A 16,163-nucleotide genomic window follows, 5' to 3' on the forward strand; every position below is an offset into this window, starting at 1 on the left:
GCGAAACGAAGCGGGGCGGCCCGATCGCCTTCCCCGGCCCCTCGCCCGCCGCGCCGAGCGAGCCTCTTCCGGGCAGCGGGGCGAGGGGCAGCGCGGAACGGGCAGCCGCGGTGAGTACCGGGGCTGGGACCGGGACCGGGACCGGGGAGCGGCGTCCCCCGCGGCCCGGTGTCCCTGTGGGTCTGGGCCTCGGGATGGGGTGCAGATGGAAGAGCCAGCGCCGGGTCATCCTAGTGCCGCACCGGTGCTCTCCACGGGGTCCAGCCCTGTCTGTCACCTTCGTCCCCGTCGCAGGGGCTCAGACCCACATGTCACCCCCATATGCTCTCCACAGGGGACCAGACCCATGTGGCGCCCCGATCCCTGCGGAGGCCCTAATCCGCTTCTCACCCGTGTCCTCTCCACAGGGCCCAGACCCACGTGTCACTTCTGTCTCCTGCATAGGGACCCAGACCAGCTTGTCGCGCCTGTTCCCTCCCCAGCTGGGTGCCAGCCCCTTATGTCACCCTGTGGGAGCAAAGCAGGTGTCCCAGAGGGTCACCCTGTGGAGGTGCTGCTGGGCGCTTTCAGTGGCGGACAGCTGGCTGAGGGCTGCTGCTTCCCCTCCTTTCCTACCTCCTCCCTGCACACATAACAGCTCCCCACTTCCCCACCCAGTCCCTAAAATCTTCCCTGACCACGGCCCGTGTGTCAAAGGCTGATGTACGGCAGTGGCACTGATCCCAGGCCTGCAGGATACAAGCCCCCCCAGCAGCAGGGTCTTCCTTTCCAAGGGAGAAACACACTGAATAGATTGAAGGTCAGGTGCCTGGCAGACAGAGGCAGAGATTTTGAGCTTGGGGGGTGGTGGGTAATTATTTATTTAATTATTGTGATTGTAATGAGTTTTGGGAGAGTGAGGAGGGGTGTGTGAAAACTGGCAAATTGTACCAATGTGCCATTTAAAAAAAATCACCTATCAGAAAAAAAATTATACATGAGCCAGTGAAAAAAAACAGAAGAGGTCATCAACATGGCTGGATAGAGACAGATAATACTGCTGCAGTTTAACAAGAGGGATTAAAAAATAAGAAACAGCCAGGACTGAAATCAAGTGAGAGCTTGCAGTAACCCTATTGAGCAATGAAGCTTTGTTTTTATTAATGAAGAGATTATGTGAACAAGTGATGTATGTTTGCAATACACCTTGTGTGGTGGGAGAAGAGGAGGCAAATCAAAAGCTGGCACTGCTGAGCTGGATGCAGCAACCTCTAACATCCGAAGTTAGCTTTCATGCAGAATGATGAAATCTCTTTTCAAGTTACACGCCAAAGATGGCTGCTGTTTTGAGGAGAGAGCCCCAGCAGCAGGCTCTATCCATTTAACACAGACTGCTGCTCTTGTTGCTAGGTTACAAGCAGGACGTACATTTATAAGCAAAAAAAACCCCAAGTATCTTGTAGTGTTGCCATGATTTCCCTTCTTCAGCATTCAATTTCTTTTTATGATTGCAGTAGGAAAAAAAATCATAGTGCAGACAAAGATTTTTAGTATGTTTTTTTTCCCTTGTGATTTAAATAGATATTTACTTGCAGAAGGTGCCTTGGAGGAGGAAAATTTGGCCAGTGGCTTTGTTAACATTTGTTGTAAGTACATTGCATCATAGTTCTCCCAGTCATCAGCTGTGTGGCTTCTTTCAAACTGGGATGGCAAACAGTGCAGCCAGAGGGATACCTTTGCTTAATGACCCTGATAAGTCTGATATGTGCTCTGTTGCTGTCATGCCAAAATGTTTTCTTCCCATAGGAATCTTATTAGTGCTTCTCATTTGAAGTAATTATGCTGCCGTGATTGACATCCCTGGAGAGCTCATTGTGTTCTTGTCTTTGAAAGAGCAATTAAAATATGGATTGGCCTTTCAGATTTTGCATTGCCAGTGTGCTGTAGTTTTAAAGTAGAATAGGTCATCTTTTGCTAATCAGAGGGTAGTTAATTTCCTGTCTTTTCTGCTAAGAACATAGCAGCTGTTGCAGTGGGCACTGCTTGTGGAAAGAAAAATCTGAGATTGTCTGCAATAAATAGTCATTGCTACTCTCTTGACTATTGTTGTGCTTTAAAAAGTGGATAATGACCTTCAATATGATGTTTAAAACATGAACTTTGATAAGGAGCAGCAAAGAGCTGAACTCAACTCCTGAATCTGCATTTTGTGAATTGCTGCAACTGCTGTTAACCTTTAAACAAGGTTTAAAAGTCTTCTGCTATTGCTGGTTGTGTGGCAAATGCAAGCATAGCCTTTGTGCTACAGCTGTTGGTCAGACTTTGTGCTAATTTGTATTTAATTATTTTTCAAAGGAGTCCACTCTTGCTTATTTTTAAGCCCCTTTTTCTCTCTAGTTAATGATAGTATTAAACAATAGACCATGAACTGGCAGAGGGCTCCATCTGATCAGAAAGGGCAAGAAATTAGGGTGTGGTTGGTACTGAGGCTTCAGTTCAATGTAGCTTTCTGATCAAAAGCACAAGATGAAAAAGATAGAGAATTACTGACTTAAAATAATGACTTCTGTAGAAGGCTATTAAAAATACAGAGTTGAGACTTTGGGCTGGGAGGGCATAGGGAAGAGAGGTGGGGAGGCAGCAGCAGGGTGATTTGGAGAGAGAGTGATACAGGCTGGCAGTGAAATTTGCTTTAAAGCACTTGGGAAGTGCAGTTCCACACAGCGGTGTGTCCTCTCTGTGATCTGCCATCTGTATCGTGACATCTAATTGCCTCTGGAATACAGAATCAAGTCTTCAGCTCAGCTTTTGGTGCCAAGTACATGGCAAGCCAAAGCTACAAGTTTAGCTTGAGAGTCATACATTTATTGAAAACTTCCGAGCACGCAGTCACAGTTATGCCTTGGTACATAGGAAGAGCTGCAATGTGAAACACAGATAATCAAACCTCTGTGTCAGTGCTGGGGAGCTAAACAATGTGCCAAAAAATGTCCCTGGTCACGAGGACATGGTCCCCTGTATTGTTAACTTTCTGGAGCACAGCATGGAGTGGTTTTACCCAGCCTGATGCTCACCCAGACAATCCGGCAGCACAAGGGAGGATTTAGCTACTGTTCTCCATGGACAGTTTGGATACAGCTGCCCCGGTTTGAAAACTGAAAGGGTTTAATAATTTAAATGTGCCAGAGAGCATTGTCTGCTCTTGATTATTGCTTTCATTTACCACTGTGGACTCGCACCAGCTCCAGGGTTTGCAGGTACAGGCGGTTCTAACTTCTCTGTTTGTTTATCTGTTTGTTTGAAACACCAAAAATATGTAATATTTCCTTTCTTACTGGATATTTTCCATGATAGATGTTAACTATTCACTGTGTTACAATATTTTGTTTCATCTTTTCCAGTACTACCAATCCTCCCATCTGACCATGACCTCAAAGTGACGTTTCAGCCTGGATTATTCCAGTAATTTATATGTTTGTAAAGTTGATGTTGTTTCCCAAATTCTCTGTTAATGGGGTTATTTGAGGAAGAGAGTTGTTTCAAGATGAGATTGGGTAATTTTGCTGCTTACATTTCCACCTTAAAACATAAGGTGCTGCTGTTGGAAGGTTTTGTCTGATTTCACAGGTGGTCTCCACTCTTGGTGCTTACTAAATAGCAACAGGTGTGGGAACAATAAAGCTAAATGTTTATAGAGATGCAGTTAAATGTTAGGTAAGTGTTGAATTTGCTTTCTGTTAGTTTACTGTAACACAGCAAACATTTTCATCTCTGTTCCAAAGGATTTTTTTTTGCATTTCCTTTCCAGCCTCTTTGCAAACATTCTGCTTATCTTAGGCTTCAGATAGATTTATTTTCACTTGATTTAACCCAAATGTCCTCTATTATTTCTTTGCACAATTCTATCATGGATGTATGGATAATGAGAACTTAAGTTCTGGTCGCACTCTAGAATAAACCTTTATTTAGAATAAACCAAACCAGGTTGGAAGAGACCTTCAAGATCATCGTATCCAACCCACCCAAACAGCTAACCCATGGCACCAAGCACCCCATCAAGCCTCCTTCTGAACACCTTCAATGACAGCGACTCCACCACCTCCCCGGGCAACCCATTCCATAGCGCAATCACTCTTTCTGTATAGAACTTCTTCCTAACATCCAACCTGAACCTCCCCTGGCACAGCCTGAGACTGTGTCCTCTTGTTCTGGTACTGGGTGCCTGGGAGAAGAGACCATCATCCGCCTGTCTACAACCTCCCTTCAGGTAGTTGTAGAGAGTGATAAGGTCACCCCTGAGTCTCCTCTTCTCCAGGCTGAGCAACCCCAGCTCAATGTACAGCAAGAGTTATTTCACTGAAGGTAGCACCCTTGACAAAGCATTGGAGTTAAAACTAAGAATTAAATCTTAAATAGTTTTATTACAGTGCTTTTGTTATTGAGTATTTGAGTTGATTATGCAAACTGCAGCACCCCTCTAAGACTGTATCTCGAAATTAAGGTGACAGCTGTGTAAAATACTGGTGTGGCAATTTATGTTCAGGGTATTTTTCCTGTTTCTTGGAGGTTTACAGCCTCAGTGTTTAAAAATTAAACAAAAGAATGCCCTCCTGTTTATGCTGGTGACTGCATGTCTGTTGGATGATACCCTCATGAAACCTTTTGTGTGTACAGTCATCGTTTTGACTTTATAGTTGGACATTACGTTTTATAAGCAGATCCCTTTGAAGTAGAAGGGCATTTTATCGGCTTATGGTTTTGCTTTGTGGGATTAATTTCCCTTTTCAGCATGTACTAATAGGGCTGGTTAGGTCATGAGTAGCATCATACAGTCTCTTTAGTGCAAGAGGTAGGACTTTTATTCTAAAAAGCTTCTGCTGGAGAACTTGTGTGTTTTCAAGAGAGAAGTTCTCTGGTTTTCTTGGACAGGCACCATGTTAACAGATCTATGACTCAGAGTCCCGAGACTGGCAAACTCAAAATCCCTTTTTTTTTACTTCACTGCCAGTTTTGTATGTCTCCAAATTGTATTATTCCAGTTTCTGAACTTTTTGAGGAGCCTTGTATGTCCCATCTCTGTGGGCATTGGTGGCCTGTCCCTGTCCAGGGTCTTCATGATTTTTATTTTAAACTTATTTTGAACACCATTGTTCTTATGTGTATTTTTGAAGTGCAAGTCAATTATGTCAGTTGCATCATTCAGAACAAGAGGACACAGTCTCAGGCTGTGCCAGGGGAAGTTCAGGCTGGAGGTCAGGAGGAAGTTTTACACAGAGAGAGTGATTGCTCATTGGAATGGACTGCCCGGGGAGGTGGTGGAGTCGCCGTCACTGGAGGTGTTCAGGAGGAGACTTGACAGGGTGCTTGGTTACATGGGTGAGTTGATTAGGTGGTGTTGGATGATAGGTTGGACACAATGATCTTGAAGGTCTCTTCCAACCTGGTTTATTCTATTCTATTTAAAAGAAAATATTTTTGTGTGCTTAAACAGCTGTCACCTAAAGTTTTGATCCCCTCCATCCTGTGCAAGATTGGAGGCTATATATTCTTCTTTATTAAGATTAGTAATGTTAAAGTCAGTGTTTCCTGTTGCTGTCTTTCTGAGCAGATAGAGAAGTTTCAAGCACAAGCTTTTGTTGCCACACATCCCAAGGGTCCTCCATCAGTGGCAGACCTGCTAGGTTGCTTTTTGCTGCAGCAGCACTAACCCTTTTTGGTAGATTAACAAGGAGAAAGGGAGACCAAAGCATGTGCTGACGTGCTTCTGCTCACTTAGTCTGGCTAGAATGGGTAACAACAATGAGAAAGGAGTGGAAACAGGAGTTTTGCCTTGTACTAGCAACCAGAGTGGTTGTGTGTTGTCTTTGGAGTGCTGCTACTCTGCTAATATATATTACAGCCACTCTAGCCTGTTCCTAGACCATTTTAACTCTTCTTCACCTCATTTTATTTTTCCATGTAGACACACAGGCTGGATTTTTTTTCCAGTTTACATCAAGTCTCCCTTGGTCTGTAAGGTAGACTTTCAGTCTCTTGACTCAGGCAAGCCAAAACATTTAAAATTAGCTATGCTTTATGTTTCATGCTGATTGTCTTCCCTACAGATTTAAGGCTAGGCTTCAAGATTTTCATTACATCTGGCTCCTCCCTCATGTGAACAAAATGTTAAACCAAGGTGGTCAGGGTTGCTGAGGGAGGATGTGCTCCCAGACCTTCTGCTGTGCCAGTTCTACATAGCAATCCAGGAGGCTGAGATGGCCTCTTTTCTTTCTGCTGCATCAATTTTCTGCTAGGGTAGTAGGTTATATCACTACATGTGATTCAAGGAGCATCAGAGCAGACACAGAGTAGGTCAAATGGGGAAGGAATAAAGATAGGACCTGATAGTAGTAAGTCATCTATTTTCTGTAGATCCACTTTTGCTGGGATAAACAAAATTAAACAGAGTGAAACGATCCTGGATTGAACCATGAACCATCTGCAGTGAAGGCAGATCTTTCTTGTTTAGATTTCTTATTACTAAAGGACTACTTTTTTTGGATGGAAGTATATTAAAAAAAAATCATAGGCAACCTAGTAGTATATATCCTAATCAGAGTGAAAAGAAAGAGCTTTTATTTATGGACTGCTTTACTAAGCATTCATTAGATAGGTTTTAAACAGATTAAGATAAGCTATCCTGAGCAGTTTTTAATCTTTCTTAATGAAACTGATCATTTCATTACAAAAATATTTGAACTTGGACTTTCCTACACATAATATGCCTGTAAGGAAGTATTCATAGTACAGCTTGCCAGCTCTAGGGTACAGGTATTTTTATGATTTTAGTAGAAAAGAATTTTTCAGTAAAGGAGTTCACCCTGCCCTCATAGAAGACCACTTTGCAAAACAGCAGTTACCGTTTTAGACCAAAAATATGGTCTGGGTTTGGTTTTTTTTCTCACAATGTATGACTGCTCACAGGTAGGTGTCTTTAATGGTATAGTACCTAAGGAACATATCCTCCTCAGAATTTCTGCATGAGAACTCTCTTCTACAAATCTGTCATGAGTCTTTCTTCACTTCCACAATCTGTATTCATTCTGTGGCATGGCTGAGGAGAAATGTAGAATGTGGAAGTAATCCTGTGGTGTTTTAAACTTTCATAAGTGTAGAAGTACTTACAGCAAACAGGAACATGGAATAGAAAGACTAGAATAGGTGAGGGATGAATTCTCTACCTCTTACCCAGCATCTTTCCATCTCACATCATTAGTTCTGTGAAATAGTAACTTTTGCCTTGCTGTATCAGCAGTACTTAGAGCACAAGTCAGGAGGTCTAGGTTCTGCTGTTATTTGTGACTTGACCTGTGGTCTTGAGCCAGGTTATGTTATTTGTTAGAGAATGTCAGGGGTTGGAGGGGACCCAAAGAGATCATTAAGTCCAACCCTCCTGCCAAGAGCAGGACCATACAATCTAGCTCAGGTCACAGAGGAACGCATCCAGACAGGCCTTGAAAGTGTCCAGAGAAGGAGACTCCACAACCTCTCTGGGCAGACTGTTCCAGTGGTCTGTGACCCTTACAGTAAAGAAGTTCCCCCTTGTGTTAAGGTGGAACCTCCTGTGCTGCAGCTTACATCCATTGCTCCTTGTCCTATCACAGTGAGCAAGTGAGAAAAGCCTGTCCCTTCCCTCCTGACACCCAGTCCTCAGATATTTATTAACATTTATTAAATCCACTCTAAGTCTTCTCCAGACTAAAAAGCCCCAGGTCCCTCAGCCTCTCCTCATAAGGCACATGCTCCAGTCCCCTAATCATCCTCATTGTCCTCTGCTGGACCCTCTCCAGCAGATCCCTATCCCTCTTAAACTGGGGGAGCCCAAAACTGAACACAGTACTCAAGATGAGGTCACACCAGGGCAGAGTAGAGGGAGAGGAGAACCTTGCTTGGTCTGCTGGACGCACTCTTCTTAATACACCCCAGGATCTGGTTTTTTTTTACTTGTGTGTGGCAAGAAGGATGCCTCTTAACAATGCTGAAAAGCTCTAAATGTCTTTGGAGTAAACTGTAAGAAGAGGCAGCATTAGCTTTTACTAGTTCTTTATGATTCTGATACAAATGTCTTCATGCTCCGAGGGTAGCTTAGTAAATGACACATTGCTGCAGCACTTTGTTCTTGATGTTTGTAAGATTTGTTGTTTCACTGTATGGAAGTCTTGTGTCAGCATACAGTAAAGACCTTAATGAAAGCTGCTGTACAGTAATGAACTTAACAGTCAAGAAAATAGGAGTGGAAGAAAAAGGAAGAGATTGGTTTCCCCTACTGTACTGCGTTTATTAGCTGTCTGGTATCCTGGGAAGCTTTAGGATGAAATTTGAAGTTCTGAGGGCAGCTGAATCATGGCTATGTTTACTGCTAGCTGGAGCAGCAGTGCTGGTGCTCTTTGTATACTTGCTTTATGCTTACTTATTTGAGTTAATGACTGCATATTGAATAAACGAACAGGCCTGTGGAACACTGTGGTTTTCTTCCGGTCTCTTGTACCGAACAAAACCTGAGGGCCACTAGGTAAAAATGCTGTAGCAAAAGAGCATGAAAGCATATTCAGTAGGTCACATCTAATAATATTCATTTTCAATATTCCTTTTAATCATTGAAACACTATTTGGCAGCTCTTTCTAGCATAGTGGATCACTTCCTTAACAGGTAAAACAAGGTCACATGCATTGATTGTCCTCATAATGATGATGTTTTTCCTATTAAAACATATAATCTGCAGCATGATATCATCTGTATTTTTATAGGTCAAGTTTACTTCAGCCATTTGAATTCCAGGCAATATTGGGGGGGGATTGGTGTTTGGTTTTTGGTGTGTTTTTTTTAACTGCCTCTTGAGTATGTTTCAGAGATTCCTCTTTTGAAAGTTGAACTTCATGCAACTTGTGCTGTGCAGGGACTATCCTTCCATTGAGTACCTTGAGTAGTGTATCTAGTATTGGGCTCCTCAGTTTAGGAAAGATGTTGACTTGCTGGAACATGTCCAGAGAAGGGCAACAAAGCTGGGGAGCGGTTTGGAGTGCAAGCCCTGTGAGGAGAGGCTGAGGGAGCTGGGGTTGCTTAGCCTGGAGAAGAGGAGGCTCAGGGGAGACCTTATTGCTGTCTACAACTACATGAAGGGAGGTTGTGGCCAGGTGGGGACTGGTCTCTTCTCCCAGGCAACCAGCACCAGAACAAGAGGACACAGTCTCCAGCTATGCCACGGGAGGTTTAGGCTGGATGTTAGGAAGAAGTTCTTCATAGAAAGAGTGATTGGCCATTGGAATGTGCTGCCCAGGGAGGTGGTGGAGTCACCATCACAGGAGATGTTTAGGAAGAGACTGGATAGGGCGCTCGATGTCATGGTTTAGTTGATTAGATGGTGTTGGATGATGGGTTGGATGCGATGATCTCAAAGGTCTCTTCCAACCTGGTTTATTCTATTTCTATTCTATTTCTACTCTATTTCATGTTGAAGTAAACTTAGTCATCCTGAAGTAATTTTTCATTTTCAGGGCTTTAGGCCCCATAAATGTACAACTGTCTTAGTTCAGTGCTCTTTGTTGTGGTTCTTTAACCATCTTTGAAATATCATTTGGAGATCTGGTTATGTGTTCATAATGTAGCAAACTGCTACATTATATAATCATTGTTTTATTAAAACATGAATTTAGGGAAACAACATCTATTAAACAAAAAAATGCAGGGTTTGTGTTCCTAACTTTTGTTTTGTTTTGCTATGGCAGAGGATTTAACTGGACTTGATTAAATATTTCCTCTGTCATTGCACTTTATAGCAGCAATTCAGGCATCACCTGAAATACTTCATTTCTTTTTCCCCTCAAGACAACATTTTCAGCCCACACTAATTCATCATGGAGATAAAGCACACTTCTGATTAGTGTGTTGATATTTAGTACAGTTGTTCATTAATGCATTCCTGTACATCCTTTGCATCTTTGGATACTGGTGCATCATCCTTGGGTATTTGTCTATATGTATAATGTACCTCTACTCATACTCTTACAAATCTGTGAGATATATAAATGTCTTCAAGGAACAGGCACAGGAACATTTCTGTAGACAGTTCTTGCTTTTTTACTTCAGCCAACACCAAGCTCGTTAAACCCCATTATGATAGCTGACATCATCTGCTTTCTGGATATATGCTTTACCCTTGAAATTTCAGTTCCACAGGTTTGTTAGGTGTTTGTTCTGTGGTTTGGCTCTTTTGACTCTTACTCATAACCCCTTGTTACCTTGCAGGTTGTAGGTACCTTATGAAAAAAGAGGAATTCTGATTTGCAAATACTCATGTTTTCTTCACAGAGCTGTCGAAGATGTCAGCAGATATACCATTAAATATTAATATCAAGGAGCCCCGATGGGATCAAAGCACTTTTGCTGGACGAGCCAATCACTTCTTTACTGTAACAGACCCCCGGAATATTTTGTTATCTGATGCCCAGCTAGAAAATGCTAGGAAAATTGTACATGATTACAGGTATGAATATTTTGTTATCTGATGCCCAGCTAGAAAATGCCAGAAAAATTGTACATGATTACAGGTATGACGTTGGTCACATCTACTGCTGGCCCAAAACAAGCCCACGTCAGTGGTGCATGGTTGTGTGCTTAAAAGGAAATATTACAAACACTCTATTCATTTCACTGCTCTTTCTTCTCATTTCACAGCTTGAAACAGTTGTATTTTAAAACAAATTTGCTAATGAATGGGGAAATTATGTCATCAGAGGACCCCTATTAGGTGCTCTGAAATACAGAACTGCCTAAATCTGAAGGAGTTGATGTGACAGCAGAGCTTAAAACTTTCTCTTATGTGTTATATTATTTACTCACAAAGTAAATTTTAGCTCCAAAATCAAATGCAGGTTTGAGTGCAGGATATGTTGACTCAGCCAACATACCCCCTTCTGGGAGTTTTGATCTTTTTATTTCACCAGCTGAAGATCTACAGGCTGACTATGAGGACAGATTAACTTAGTATAACCATCCCAAAATCCATTAATATCTCATATGTCACTGGAGGTTGCCGCATTTTGTAACAGTTGTGCTTTTTGTTGTTGTTTTGTTTTGTTTTTTCAAATATTTCCAAGACAAGGTATTGTGCCACCTGGCTTGACAGTAGATGACTTGTGGAGAGCAAAATATATCTATGATTCAGCCTTCCACCCAGACACTGGTGAAAAGATGGTCTTGATTGGCCGAATGTCAGCTCAGGTACCCATGAACATGACTATCACAGGTTGTATGATGACCTTTTATAGGTAAGTGATGGCAGTAATGCACATGAAAACATGTGCTTACAAATTAGATAAATAAAAATCATTGTTATTGTCAAAAGAACATTTTAGAAGATTTGTAATGTATATTTTTAAATGTAAACTTTGCTTCCTGTTCTCTTCTCCCCTCTTCTCCCACCGATTAATGGTTTCCTCTAGAAGTAGTTGTGAGATAAGCCCTTAGCCCCTCTCCTTCACCAACCCACTTTTCCTCAAATTGGGAAAGCTGAACCTTCCAAAATCCCATCCATGTAGGAGAGTTGTGTGGAGCACAAAGAGGAGAAGATACCTGGGAATTTCTTACCTTAGAGATCTGGCATGTAGGATTTTCTGTCTGCCAAGTGAGTACCCAATATGCTTTGGTCCATCAGTCATCGAGTTTCTTCAGATCCTATTCAGTCCATTTCCTCAGTAGTTCTTGAATCACCAATACAGTGAAATCTGCAGCAAACCCCAGAATCATCTGTTAGTAGATTTCATGTCTAGAAACATTTTTGTGCCACAATGCTTTGTGGGCAAGGACTGATGAGAGGTTAAGAGGAAATAACAACAGTGGTTTTGATGATGAAGTTTTACAGACTCTTGAGTCCTACCCCTGAAAGGCACAGATGGTTTGGATAGTGCATATATATGTGTTTTAAAAAGCAATCAAGAGTGTGAATAAAACTCTCAGTACAGTGGCCCATTCACAAGCCCTGCTTCCCGTTCACTGCTTATTCTTCTATATATATTCTACAGCAGCTGCATAAATTTTCTTTGCCTTATTGGTAGTCACTCAGATTCAAAACTGTGTGATTTATTAACCAAGAGGACGTTGGTTTCTTTGTACCCAACCCTCACTAGTGCAAACAGGATAGCACAGAATCCTTAAATGATGCAGCGTAGCCTCTGTCTTGCTGCACATCACTGTGCCCTGGTTATTGCTCACCTCTAGAAGTTAATTCCTCATTATACCTATGAGGGCTCTTGGATGTGCAGTAAGGCAACAGGAGTCACAGCTAAATTTTTATAGCACCTACATCATCTACACACCAGCAGCAAGGAGACAGAAAAGATGAGTCAGGAAAAGACTTGCACATGCACAGGAAGAGAGGAGGAAGAACAGCAGCAGTGATGGGGAAAAAGTCCACCTAGTTTATCACTATGCTATGTTAGTTTAGCATCCCTTTCAGATACTGGAAACCAGAGGGAATACGAATACACTTCCAAATCTCCTGAACTTTACCTTCCCTCTTCATTCACACCTTGCTATTTAATTGCAATGCTTTTAAATTATGTTCTTAGTAGTAGTACTTTGATTATCAAGACAGTATCTCCCTGGCTGTATTGTTTCATTCGGATAAACAAGAATCTCTTCACGATTAGCGCTCGCACTGCTTTTCCTAGATGTGCCATCATTTTTCTGTGGTGTTAATTGATCTGTGGCATTAACAATCGTAATCATCACCATAATTTGTCTTTCCAAGAACGACACCGGCAGTGGTTTTCTGGCAGTGGATTAACCAGTCCTTCAATGCCATAGTGAATTACACAAACAGGAGCGGCGATGCCCCAATCACTGTCAGGTCAGACGCTGAACCACATTACTTCTGATGTGTTTATAAGTTGCTCTCTGGTGTACTGGAACATGGTTAGGCTGTAAAGGTTGAGTGATAGAGGGATTTTTTTTTTTTGCCCTTGCTTATTATTAGTTTGATAGATTTGATGAGAGTTCTGAGACTGATGGAGGCAAGGACTCTTTCTGCCGTTAAAGATAAGCTAAGCCTCAGCGCCTCGTTCATAATAGGAATTTAATAGGAGTCTGTGCTGCATGGCTCAGTCAACCATTTGAAAGTGCCTCAGCAGTTTACTGCTGGTGAAAGAAAAGTCTTTAAAGTATCCCATCCCAATCTTCCATCTACATCTTACTGCAGTATCACAGAAGAGTCTGCTTAATTTGGGGTGGGACATAACCATGCGTGTAAAATGTAATTACTTTCAAAAGTGACATAAATGTAGTTGTTGTCCATGTGCAAACATTTCTATTTCTGTTTTAGCCAGCTGGGAACAGCCTATGCTTCTGCTACCACAGGTGCTGTTGCAACAGCTTTAGGACTTAATGCACTAACAAAGGTATTGCTGATACTTTGTCTCACTCTTAACTAGACTTGAGATGCTAATGGCTCATTTCTCCTCCACTCTGTGTCACGTTGTACACAGCTCACAATGTGGAGCTGTAACGGCGTTTGGCAGCTCCCTTCTTTTGATTCCAACCTTATTTTTTGCCCCACATAGCCTTCTTATGTGTATTTCAAAGAGCCTGTCCTCCTTACATGTCTGTCAGATAGCCATGTGCTTTGTTAATACAAACTGTAGCCTAATAAGGTTTTTTTATGTGTAAAAGTACCAAGTAACGTTTGAAAGTTAATCGGAGCAGATAAATAATTACAACAGCGTGGAGTCATCATCCCATAAGCTGCAGAGGTGTGTTTTTAAGGTGCAGCATCACTTCTGCAAATGTGGATGCCTTCTCTAGACTGGCTAGAACTTGCAAGGAGGTGCCACCCTTCAGTGCAGAAAACTCAAATTACAGTATCACAATATCACTTAGGTTGGAAAGGACCTCAAGGATCATCGAGTCCAACCTATCAACACAGACCCCATGACTAGACCATGGCACCAAGTGCCACGTCCAATCTCCCCTTGAACGCCTCCAGGATCGATGACTCAACCACCTCCCTGGGCAACCCATTCCAATGATGAATGACTCGCTCGGTGAAGAACTTCCTCCTCACCTCAAGTCTAAACCTCCCCTGGTGCAGTTTGAGACTGTGTCCCCTTGTTCTGGTGCTGGTTGCCTGGGAGAAGAGGCCAACCCCTTCCTGGCTACAACCACCCTTCAGGTAGTTGTAGAGGGCAATGAGGTCACCCCTGAGCCTCCTCTTCTCCAGGCTCTTCTCCAGGGGCACTATGACCTCCCTGCTCCTGCTGGCCACACTATTCCTAATGCAGGCCAGGATGCAATTGGCCCTCCTGGCCACACTGTTGGCTCATATTCAGGTGGCTGTCGATCAGCACACCCAGGTCCCTCTCTGTTTGGGAGCTCTCCAGCCACTCCGACCCCAGCCTATAATTCTTTGAAGTGCAGAGCACAAGGGAAAAAAAGGTCCTTTGCAAAAGGCCCCAGCAGTGAGAACTGAATTCTCACTGAATTCTAATTTAAAAGAAATAGGTCTGGTTTATCACTATGACCCTTGGGAAGGAAAACTCTTATGTAATCATTTTTCTTTTGTTTGGTTTTTATTTTTTCCTCTCTGTATGTTTTACAGCACGTCTCACCTCTCATAGGACGGTTTGTTCCTTTTGCTGCTGTTGCTGCTGCCAATTGCATTAATATTCCACTAATGAGACAAAGGTAGGAAAAAGAGTAACGATCACTAATTCTAGGAGGATGTTAATGAGTTTTTAAATCAGCAAGCTACTAAATAAAGCACGGAGTGTATCTTAACTTGTTTCAGAGGCTTGCAAAAACCTCATCCATGATCTTGTTTTGATTGACTGATTGTGGCAGGTATAAAATAGAGCATTCTCATTCTGTTCAGTCTTAGATCTCAGAAACCAAGTACTGGTCCTTCAAAACTTGGTCACTTCACAGGGTAAAACAAAAAAAATGTGAATAAATGCATGTCAGTCACTGCTTTATTTTTACTCCTTGTTCAACAGGGAGCTCAAGTTTGGAATCCCAGTCACGGATGAGAATGGAAACAGATTGGGTGAATCAACAAAAGCAGCTCAGCAGGCAATTACCCAGGTGGTTATATCAAGGATTCTTATGGCTTCTCCTGGCATGGGTAAGAATAATTGCAGTCATGTGCAGCTCCTGATTATCAGTTTCTCAGAGGCCAAATTATCTTAACAGTTGTGCAGGCAGTATTTACATTGCTGTTCAGTTCCTCAGAGAGATGTACTTTTCTTATTGTGAAAACATCTACAGTCTGTTATGCTGAAGTGCAGCTGAAAAGGTTCTGGGATGCTTTTGCAGAAAAGCTACAGATAGCAAAGGAATAGTAGCAAATTCTGCTTGGCTGGAATTGGTTTAGTGAACAACTGGTGCTTTGACCAGTGCCAAGTTAGAGAGCTCAGCTCACAGCTTTAGTTATGTGTGAAATTAGAAGTTTTGCTCATTGGAGGAAATTACCTCTCTAAATACCAATCCAGAAGCTTGAATTGGCAATGTGAAATGAAAGCTCAGTTGCTGACAAAAGGCTGTGAAAAATATGTTATGTATGGCATTAGGTCATTTTAAGAGAAAATGAAAACTAAATTACTTTATCTCCAAGGTTTTTTTGAGTTGTTTGGTTTCTTTCTTTCTCGTTTGCAGCAATTCCTCCCTTCATAATGAATACATTGGAAAAGAGAGCCTTTTTAAAGGTCAGTCTCAGATGATCTGTGTGTATGTATCTCACATCCTAAGAAGTTAATACTTTCATTGATTTAAAATGCTTTCTGAGTTTTCATATTTGCCTCCCCAGCACTCTTACAGGGCATCACCACAGAGCTTGGTTTACAGCTGCTACTTTCTTTTTAACTTTCTTAGGGATAGCTTGGCTCTTTTTATCACAGTGTAAAACAACATTTAAGAAAATCTCCACTTTTGTGTTATTTTTATAATTGTTCTTAAAATGCATGAGTTCCTCCTAGGAAATAAACTTTACTTGTAATAACATTTATTAGAAAAAATACTGAGTATTTAAATAATGCCTTTTTCTCAAGATAGAAGTAAGGAGGCTTTGCTTAGCTCCAATTGCTAGCAATATGACTTTGGAAACAACAGTGATGGTAAAAATCTCTTTTGAACATTATCCTTTCAAATTTGCTGGATG

General features: G+C 42.0%; 1 protein-coding gene across 4 annotated transcripts in view; it reads left to right on the forward strand.

Annotated features, from left to right (window-relative positions):
* Positions 1-16,163, forward strand: part of SFXN1 (sideroflexin 1) — a 23,622-nt gene continuing 7,459 nt past the window's right edge. Inside the window, exons 1-8 of one of the 4 annotated variants that reach the window (XM_068160458.1) lie at positions 1-110; positions 10,328-10,502; positions 11,116-11,286; positions 12,768-12,866; positions 13,338-13,413; positions 14,610-14,695; positions 15,004-15,131; positions 15,662-15,711. In XM_068160458.1, the coding sequence (XP_068016559.1) occupies positions 10,339-10,502; positions 11,116-11,286; positions 12,768-12,866; positions 13,338-13,413; positions 14,610-14,695; positions 15,004-15,131; positions 15,662-15,711 (774 nt within the window). In that variant the 5' untranslated portion in view covers positions 1-110; positions 10,328-10,338. The other 3 variants (XM_068160450.1, XM_068160468.1, XM_068160475.1) reach the window with 3 other exon arrangements.

The sequence above is a fragment of the Melanerpes formicivorus genome, unplaced genomic scaffold, assembly GCF_026170545.1.
Source record: "Melanerpes formicivorus ecotype bairdi unplaced genomic scaffold, bMelFor1.0.p_v2 SCAF_2, whole genome shotgun sequence".
Lineage (NCBI taxonomy): Eukaryota > Metazoa > Chordata > Aves > Piciformes > Picidae > Melanerpes > Melanerpes formicivorus.